Here is a 10,243-nt window from a genome sequence, read left to right on the forward strand (position 1 = left end):
TTTATTTCTGGGCATCCTTCCTCCAAATTTTAAGATAACAGCTCTTCATTGCTCTTTATGTGTCATGTTAGAGAGAACCATGAGGAGAATTAATCAGAGGGCACTTGTGAATGATATGTATTAGGTGTGTAACCTTTTGTGACAATTACCTCTTTTGAGCTGAGCTTGACACAATGCCTTACCTACTCCCATGATGCTGATGTGCATCATAAAACAAAAAGTCATACCTGTCGACCTCCACTACATTCCCAATGAGAATGTGGGGTCTCTCTACACATAGGCAGAAGGATGAGGAATGGTGCCAGTTACTTGTAAAGTCATGGTTCAATATCCAGGAGTTGAAATTTTTCCAAAACATTTTTTGCAGCTCTATTCTACCGTGTAAGATATCTTCTAAATTTCTGAGGTTAATTCCATTTTTGATTCAATACTTTGTTTTTATTAGGCACATAAAGATCAAGAATAAAAGGGTAATGAGATTAAATCTTTTTAGTTGTTTTTGTTTGGGTTTTCCAGTGACTCCCAAATACAAGGCTCAAAATTTGGATACACAGAGAACTGAAATATGTCATTTTGTGTATTGGTTAGTATCTTTTTCTGTCTGTTTTAAATCCTCCACATGTTGAACCATGCCAATATTATCCAGGCTAGATTATAAATCCCTTCTAATCAGAGACTATGCTTGTCTAAATCTCTCTGTAGCAACATTTGTTAGTGATCATAGTTATCAAAAAGTTATCTCTATGTACACAGAAAGCCATGCCATTTCACCAGCTCAGTAAACCATAGAGCCTTCCACAAATAGCTTTGAGCCCCAAGGCCAGTTCAACTATTGGTTAATGCAAATAAGCATAGCAAATGTTTCTGCTCTGCCTCAGTAACCTCAATCCCATTTGAAACAGAGTTATGTATTATGGCATTACTAGGCAGACCCCTTCAAGCAAGGCAGGATCTGTATGCAGTTACAGAATGTTCAAATTGGTTTCTCTTTAAATAGAGGAAGGTTTGGGTTTGCTGATCAAATCAATTAGAGTATTTTTCCCTAGTTCACTCACAGAAGGGGAAATTGCCTTTTCAAACATTGGAGAAAAACAAGGACCCCAGACAAAAGGTCCGAAGAGTTTAGATATACACATCTGGGGAATCGGCCTGGGGCCTATTTGTATGAAGAATATCTACTCATAGCTTGATCTATTTATCTATCTCAAATTTTTGATCACTTTATTGAAGTATAATTTATATACAGTAAAATGCACAGATTATGAGAACCCTTAGATTACTTTTGACAAATGTATACACCCACAATATCAGCACCCTATTCAAGACATACAGTACTTCCGTCATCTCAAAATGTCTCTTGCATCCCTCTTTGCAGGAAATTCCCATATCCCCTTTTCTGAGACAGTCTGATTACTGTTACCATAGCTTCATTTTTCCTATTCTAGATCTTTATAAAAATTAAGCTTCCTTCCTCACAGTTGGCCACCTCCTTGCCTGCCACCGCAGCTGAGGAGCCCAGGCCACCGGATGGGACTTCTGTTTACCCTCTGCATGGGTACAGATGGCTCGGAGATGCTGGCTGAGATCCCGGAGCTGCAGTAGATCTAGCTGGACATCATCCTGGTGAAGACCATTGAGACCATGATGGTGGGCGAGGAGGAGGACAATGACAATGAAGACGGTGGCAGGGGTGGCCATAGGCATAGCGTGTGGCCACCCACACCATCTGGCCAGGATCTGCTGCAGCCATTCCTCACGATGACCTCACCCAGGTTCACCACAACCAGGAGGTGATCCTGGTGCAGGCATGCCAGGAGGTGGTGGGTGGCGACGACTTGGATGGAGAAAAAGATACTCATCCTGGTGCCAGAGCTGGCCAGCGGAGACCACCACCACCACCTCGAGCAGGCCCTGGTCACCATGGTGGGGGCTGGCAAGGGTGGATGTGGCATCATCTTGGGCAACAAGAAGTGGGGGCAGAAGCGGGTGCAGATCAGGAACCTGGAGGGCAATTTATCTGTCTCCATGTGGTACTCGGATGAAAACAAAAAGATGTTAACCATAAAATAGTGGTTGAGAAACAGATCACTGGAGAGAACTCACCTACTAATTATTCAGAGTATATGATAGGAAAGAAACTTCCTCCTGGAGGAATACCTGGCATTGACATCTCAGATGCCAAAAAACTGCAGAATTCGCCAGAACGAAGCCAAGAAAAATTTAAAAGATGATGCCCCATGAACAATAGCTGGCCCTCACCAAGGCTGCACGAAGATGTTCAAGGATAACTGACACGAGAAAACATCTGCACGCCCACCGTCGTGGAGTCCACTTCTGCACCGAATGTAGAAGAGCTTTTGTTGAGAGCTCAAAACTAAAACCACACCAACTGATTCACACTGGAGAGAAGCTGTTTCAGTTCACATTTGAAGACCCTGGGAAATGCTTTTCACTGGACTTCAATTTTCACACACATAAATTTTAAAAAGGCTTTAAAAGATGCTTTATCTTGCTCTCTAATCTTGTTTCAAAAACATGGTTTTTTTGTAAAGTGTGTTCCCAACAGGACAACTCTTAGATGCAAAAGACAATTCTTTATACAGCAGTGCTAAAAATGGGACTTCTGTTTACATGCTTGCAAGTATGAAGCTCGTTTGTTGTTTATAATTTTTAAAATTTTTTTTAAGTGTGCATATTATACACTTTTTGAAGATATGCTTAGTAATGCTATGTGTGATTTTTCTGGAGGTTGATACTTCTGCTTGCAGTAGATTTTCTTTGAAAGAATGGGCAGTTGCATGCATGCTTCAAAAATATTTTCCTGTAAAAAAAGTTATATAGGATTTGTTTGCTATCTGAATTTTGGTTATATTCTTTGATGTTAATACATTTTGTATAATTGTATCATATAGCTGTATGGAGTCATGTAGTATCAAATATTAGATGTGATTTAATAATGTTCATTTAAATCCATTTTAGTCACGTTTTTCCCAGAAAATACTGCTGGATGCTGATGTTCAGTGTAATTTCTTTGCCTGTTCAGTTACTGAAAGTGGCACTCAGTTATAGAAATGCTGTACCTTTTAAAACCTGTTGTGCACATTCCATGTAACAAAAAGGGCAACAATAAAATAGCCATCCTAAAGAAAGAATATGGCAGAACAAGCTCTGTAAGCACAGTCTTATTTTCTTTTGTTGTCCAGAATACTTATAATTCTTGAGTCTCCCAGAAATTGGAAGCTAAATAAAGCATCTTCTTTCCTTTATTTTGAACTCAGTTACAATGATTTGTTATTAAAGTGATGCATAGATATTTTAATACTAAAAATAATTATATAGTATGTACCCTTGTATCAAGTTTTGTTTGCTGTACAGAATGCTTTTGAGATACAGCTAGACTATTGTATTTATGCATAGGTTTTTATTTATCTATTTATTTATTTATTTATTTATTTTACTAGTTTTGTTTTGCCATTCATGACTTGATGGGTATTTGGGTTGTACCCAATTTGGGGCTGTTATGAATAAAGTTGCTATAAATACTTATGTATACATCTTTGTGTGAACATAAGTTTTCATTTCTCCTGAGCAAATTCTTAGGGGTAGGTTGCTGACTCATGTAGGAAGTATATATTTAACTTTCTAAGAAAATGGTAAACTGTTTCCTAAAGTAGTTGTGTGTTTTACATTGTCTACAGAAGCATAGAAGAGCTCTAGTTTACTATGCATCTGCTCTGGCACTTCGTATTGTCACTCTCAAATTTTAGCTCTTTTAATATGCATAGAGTTTTCTTTTGATGTTTGAATTTTCATATTTCTAGTGACTAATGAGTTTGAGTATCCTTTAACATCTTTACTGGCTATCTGAATATTTTTATGGTGAAGTATTTGTCCGAGTCTTCTGTTCATTTTTAAGCTTGTTGGTTATTTTTACTATTGAAGTCTAGCAGATTAAAAAAAAATGTGTTTTCGATACAAGTTCTTTGTTGTACATATGTACTAAGAATGTTTTATTCCAAACAATGGTTTGCCTTTTGAGGCACAAAATTTTAAAATTTGATGAAATTTATCAATATGGTTAGTGTTTTCTGTTGAATAAATATTTGTAATTTTTTAGAGAAGATAATTTCCTGTATTTTCTTCTAGATAATTTAAATTTATAGTTTCTATATTTAGGTATTTTATCCACTTGGCAGGGATATAATTTTCATGTATAATATGAAACGGGGGGGTGAAGCTCATTTTTTTCCCATACGAATATACAGTTGTTCTAGCACCATTTGTTAAAAATATTTTTTTTCCTGAATATTATCTTGGAGTTTTGTTGAAAATCAACTGATCCTATGTATGTGGTTCTAGTTCTAGAGCATATTCTATTCAGTTGATTTTTTTTTATTCGTATGCCTATACCACTTTTTTTTTTAAACTATTGTAGCTACAGATCAAGTCTTAGAATAAGCTACTGTATCTCCATCAACTTTTTCCAGATTGTTTTAACTCTGAGTTTTTTTGAATTTCTAAAAATGAATTAGAATCAGCTGGTCATTTTGTAGAAACATTTCTGTAGGATTTTGTCTGGCATTGTTTCTGAGTTTATATAGCTATCTGGAGATGAATAAAATATTAATACTGAGAGTTTCAATTCAATTGTTTAGGTCTTCTTAAATTTCTCTCAATATTCTTATAATTTTAGCATACAGGTTCTATAGATTTTTATTGAAGTAATTTCTATCAATATTGTAATAATAATAGGATGCTATCACAAATAGTATTTGAATTTTGTGCAAGTGTAAATGGTATTTTAAAGAAGTTTATTTTCCAGTTTTTAAGTGATTAGCATATAGGACCATAGATAATTTTTGGACTTTTTAGCTTCTGATCTCTCTAATTTTGTTTATTAATTCTAATAATTTATTTGATATGTATTTTATGAATATCTATGTAGTCAAACTACATGCAAATAATGAAAGTTTTTGCTTCTTCCTTTCCAGTCTTCATACCTTTTTTCTTATCTATTGCTCTGGTATAAAGAGATACAGAAATGGTAAGAGCAGAATTTTTTTTCCCCACCAAGATTTTTATTTACCCACCTTTCTTCTTTCTATTAACATTATAAACATTGTAGGCCAAATTATTCTCTTTTTGACCCAGGGTTGCGATAGGAACCATCAGGTTACAAAGTGGTGGCAGATCTCTGCCTGCTTTTATGTTTTTATGGCCCCTCTCAACCTCTGGCTGTCACTTCTCTGTTCTTTCTCAGTTGCCCCTTAACAGTCTATTCCAATCCCTGTAAAACAGGGACTAAAAGTACTAACCTCATTGTTATGAGTTTTAAGAGAAGGACCAGCACTAAGCCAGGCTCTCAGGAAAATTCAAACAACAGATCCTCTTTGCCCTTCAATATAGCTCCTTCTCATCTGTCGTGGGCTGAGGAACCACTGGACCTGTCAACCAAGCACACAGGTATAAGTCCACAGACCAGGTGAAGGCCTAGATGGCAAAATACATGGGCTTTGTGACTCCACTACTGACTTTGAGACTAAGGAATGACTGACTTAGTGAACAGTTCCAACACCACCAAGCTCATGGTTCCCTGTGGCTGGGACTTCCATCACCACCCTGGCTTGAGGAGGGGCCTCTCAGTTCCCGCTGCCACTCTTGGAACAGTATGAGGGCTGCAGCAGAAGCCAAAAACTGAGTGACCGGCCCCAGAGAGTTGATGGGGGACACTGACAAACCAATCACAAAGTTGGTGCCGTTTGCTCTTAGGGAGGAGAGGCGGGGCCTGGGCATGGACAGCGGCTGAAAGGTGAAGCGCAGACCGGGTTCCCAGTAGTGGTAGTGATCTGGCTTGAAGGGGCAGTAACAAGACATGCCCAGGTACTGGGCCTGCTTCTCAGTCAGCTTGGTCAACTTCATGTTCAGCTTTCCCAGGTGGGCTTCAGCCACTGACTCATCCAGCTTCTTGGGCAGGAAGTGAACCCTAACAGTGTACTTGTCTGGGTGGGTCCGCAGCTGGATCTGCGCTATCACCTGGCTGGTGAAGGAGTTACTCATCACGAAGCTGGGGTGACCGATGGCACAAGCCAGGTTAACCAGCCAACCCTCAGCCAGCAGGATGGTGCAGCGCCCATTTTTCAGCCGGTACGGGTTCACCTGCAGCTTGATGTTCACCTTCTCCACAGTGTTCTTGTTGAGCCACTTGACATCCATCTCCACATCAAAGTATCCAGTGTTACATACAATGGCATCATCCTTCATCTCCTCAAAGTGCTGGCCAAGGATGATGTCAACACAACCTGTGGTGGTGACAAAGACGTGGCCCTCCTGACAGGCCTCATCCATGGTAGTCATCTCATAGCCCTCCATGGCAGCCTGCAGTGACTTGATGGGGTCAATCTTGGTGATGATGATGCTGGCCCTGAAACCCCGCAGGGCCTGGGCACAGCTGTTGCCCACATCGCCATAGCCTGCTACCACCACTACCTTGCTGGCAATCATCACGTCTGTGGCCTGCTTGATACCATCTATGAGGGGCTCCCACAGCCATAGAGGTTGTCAAACTTGCTCTTGGTGGCAGAGTCATTGACATCAATGGCAGGCACTTTCAGGATCCCATTGGCCATCATCTTGTACAGGTTGTGGACCCCGATCGTGGTCTCTTCGGATATACCTCGGAAGCTCGGCAGGAGCTGCGGGTACTCGGTGTGGATGAGGTTGTTGAGGTCGCCCCTCTCTTCCAGAATCATGTTGAGGGGCCCGTCCTTGAAGTACATCGTCTGCTCAATGCGCCACAGGTACTCCTCGTCTGTTTCGCCCTTCCAGGCATGCCAGCCTTGGCAATGGCAACACTGGAATGCCGTGCTGGCTGGAATGCCAGCTTTGGCAATGGCAGCAGCCGCATGGTCCTGGGTAGAGAAGATGTTGCAGCTGGACCACTGCACTTCAGCACCCAGGGCGATGAGGCTCATTAGGACGACCGTCTCCACGGCCCTGTGCAGACAGCCAGGGATGCGAGCGCCGTTCAGTGGCTTGGAGGCGGAGTACCACTCCCACATGCGCATCAGGCCCGGCATCTTGTTCTCTGCAACGTCCAGGGCCTTGCATCCTCAGGCAGCGACCTTGTAGGGCAGTTTGTCAGACATGCTGGTGGCGCTCGTGATGGGCACGGGCGAAGGGGGTTGGGCCTCAGTCTGGGGACAGGCACTGGGCGGGCGGCCCCGGGCAGGGCAAGAGCAGACATTCTTGCCTTGCTCATTTGGTCTTGGGGGAAAGAGTTCAATGTTTCAACATTAAATATGATATTAGCTGTAGGTTTTTCATACATGCCCTTTATCAGGTTTGTTGAATGTTGTCACATATTTTTGCTGCATCAATTGAATAACTTATACTTTTTCTAATCTTTTGTTAATGAAGAGAATTCCAACTATTAATTTTTGGATGTTAAAACAAACTTGCATCTTGGGATAAACTCCACTTGGCCATTATGAATTATCCTTTTTATATATCATTGGATTTTATTTCTTAATATTTTGTTTAAAAATTCCTCCATCATGATTGTGGTCTGTGATTTTTTCTTGTAATATCTTTGTTAGGTTTTGGTATCAGAGTTATATTATTCATATGAAATGAATTAGAAAGGATTAATTATTTTTACACATTAAATAAAATTTATCATTGAATACATCTGGACTTTTAGTTTTTAAATTTTTTTGTGGGAAAGTTTTATTGTGATTTCTTTAGCAGATAAGTGGCTATTTTATTTTTTGTGTGTGTGTCAATTTTGCAAAGTGCATTTTACAATAACTTTATCCAATATATAGTAATTCAAATTCACTGAATAGAAGTATTTTTCAGTAACATTTCATTGTGTTTTTTAATGTTTCTAGGACACATAATGATATGCCATCTTTTATTCTTCGGGTTGATAATTTGTGTTTCCTTCCTTTTCATCCCCTGGTTCGTCTAGCTAGATATATGCTGTCCACTTTTTTTTAATCCTTTTGAAATTAATTTTTTGTCTTTTTATTTACGATGCTATTTGTTTTTTCCTGCTATATTAATTTCTGCTCTTCTATTTGTTACTTCTTTCTCTCTGCTTATTCCTTATTTAATTACACTTATTCAGGATTTTTAAGTGGAAAATCTAGATTGTTGATTTCACATCTTTCTACTTTTCTTTATTTAAAGTGATAGATTTTTACTTTTATAACTGTTTTAGCTACATCCTATCCATTTCGTCTTTTGTGTTATCATTTTGGAATAATTCTAAACTCACTTTTGATTTTTTTCTTTGATTCACTGGTTACTTAAAAGAGGGTTATTTTCCATACTTTTGACATTTTTCTGTATATCTCAATGTTATTGATTTTTAATTTAATTTTGTGGTGTAAGAGAACAAATATATTTTAAATAATTTCAAGTTTTCAAAATTTCCTGAGGCTCATGATATATACAGTATAGGGTATATTTTAGTGGATGTTCCATGTGATTTGAAAAGAATGTGTATTTTGTTCTTGTTTGGGTATAATATTCTATGAATATCAAATTGTTTTGATTTGTTTATTCAAATATTCTTATAACTCATACTGTGTGTGTATGTGTACTTGTTCTATCAAGTACTAAGAGATGTAAAAATATTCTTTCATTGCTGTCAATTTTTGCTTCATGTATTTTGAAGTTTTTTTATTATAGGTATTTAAGATATACACTTAAGATTATTTTGACTCTTTTATCCTTTTGAAATGACCCACTACTTGCCTTGAAGTCTAATTTGTCTGACATTATTACAAATTCACAGGATTTCTTATGGTTAGATTTTGTGTGGCATATTTTGTTCATTTTCTTTTACTTAATTTTCTTCCCCAGTATGCTGTCAATGTCTTTATTTAAGTCATTGGTAAAAATGTTTAGGCCAGTAACAATGCCTCATACCTGTAATCTCAGCACTGCGGGAAGCTGAGGCAGGTGGATTACTTGAGACCAGGAGCTTGAGACCAGGAGGTTGAGAACAGCCTGGCTAACATTGTGAAACCCTGTCTCTACTAAAAATACAAAAATTAGCCAGGCATGATGGTGTACAGCTGTGGTCCCAGCTACCCAGGAGGTTGAGGCATGAGAATTGTTTGAACCCGGGAGGCGGGGGCTACAGTGAGCTGAAATTGCTCCATTGCACTCCAGCCTGGGTGACAGAGAAAGACTCTGTCTCAAAAACAAACAAACAAAAAAAGGTTTAACAGTAGCAAATGTCTTATTATTCCACTCCCATTTCTTCATTTATTTCCCCCATTTATTGACTTTTCCCCCCACATTCATACAATGCTAAATTAATGCCAAGGATATTATAAGTACTTAGTATTTATAGCTTTGAGAAACAAAAATATTTATAGCTTTGAAAAACAAAATGTTCATATGTTTTCATATATTTAGCTTTTGTGGTATTTTGCATTCCTTCCTGTAGATTCAATTATCCATCTGGTGTAATTTTCCTTCATCATGAAGAACCTGCATAGCATGTTTTAAATGTTGCATTTATGTTGGCAATAGTCTCCCAGTTTTCATGTATTTAGAATTCTGATTTGATAATTTTCTTCTTTTTGTCCTTTAAGATGTTGTTATATTTTCTTCTTGTCTCTCGTCTCTGATGGGAAATCATCACTCACTTTTATAATTTATCCCCTGTATTAGTCTGTCTTTTCTTTAGCTATTTTTATGAGTTTTTTCTTTATCTTTGTTTAAAGCCATTTTACTATGATACTCTTAGATTGTGTGTGTGTTTTCAATTTATTGTACTTGGTGTTTACTGGCTTTTTTGAACCTCTAAATTGACATTCGTAATCAATTTTAGAAAGTTTTTATTCTTTCTATCTCTATATTCTACTTCTATATTTTTTCATTTCTTATTCTTTCTTATTCTATATTCTATTTCTATATTCTTTCATTATTTTAGCTATTTTTTCATTATTTCTAAAATGCAATACTATATATTTGACTACTTAATATTGTTACACTTCAATCATTATTTTAAATATTTTTCTTTCTGTGCTTTAGTTTGAGTGATTTTTACTGTCCTGTTTTAAGTTTGTGTCCAATATGCTCATAAACACATTCAGTGAATACTTTATTTCAGGTATCTATTTTTTAGCATCAGGATTCTATTTTGGTTTTCTTTTACAGTTTGCAAATCTCTCCAGAATTGCTTTGCTCATTATGCTTATCATTTTGTATAGATTCCCATACAAAT

General features: G+C 37.7%; 1 protein-coding gene and 1 pseudogene across 1 annotated transcript; one reads left to right on the forward strand and one right to left on the reverse strand.

Annotated features, from left to right (window-relative positions):
• Nucleotides 1-1,839: 1,839 nt before the first annotated feature.
• LOC129031545 (transcriptional repressor protein YY1-like) lies at nucleotides 1,840-2,485 on the forward strand (annotated as a pseudogene).
• A 3,098-nt stretch (nucleotides 2,486-5,583) lies between these two features.
• Nucleotides 5,584-7,145, reverse strand: LOC129031546 (adenosylhomocysteinase-like). Its single transcript, XM_054478117.1, is given in 2 exon segments — nucleotides 5,584-6,542; nucleotides 6,545-7,145. Coding segments are annotated over 2 exon segments (1,560 nt in total).
• Between the last annotated feature and the right edge of the window lie 3,098 nt (nucleotides 7,146-10,243).

This window comes from Pongo pygmaeus, chromosome 11 (genome assembly GCF_028885625.2).
Source record: "Pongo pygmaeus isolate AG05252 chromosome 11, NHGRI_mPonPyg2-v2.0_pri, whole genome shotgun sequence".
NCBI lineage: Eukaryota > Metazoa > Chordata > Mammalia > Primates > Hominidae > Pongo > Pongo pygmaeus.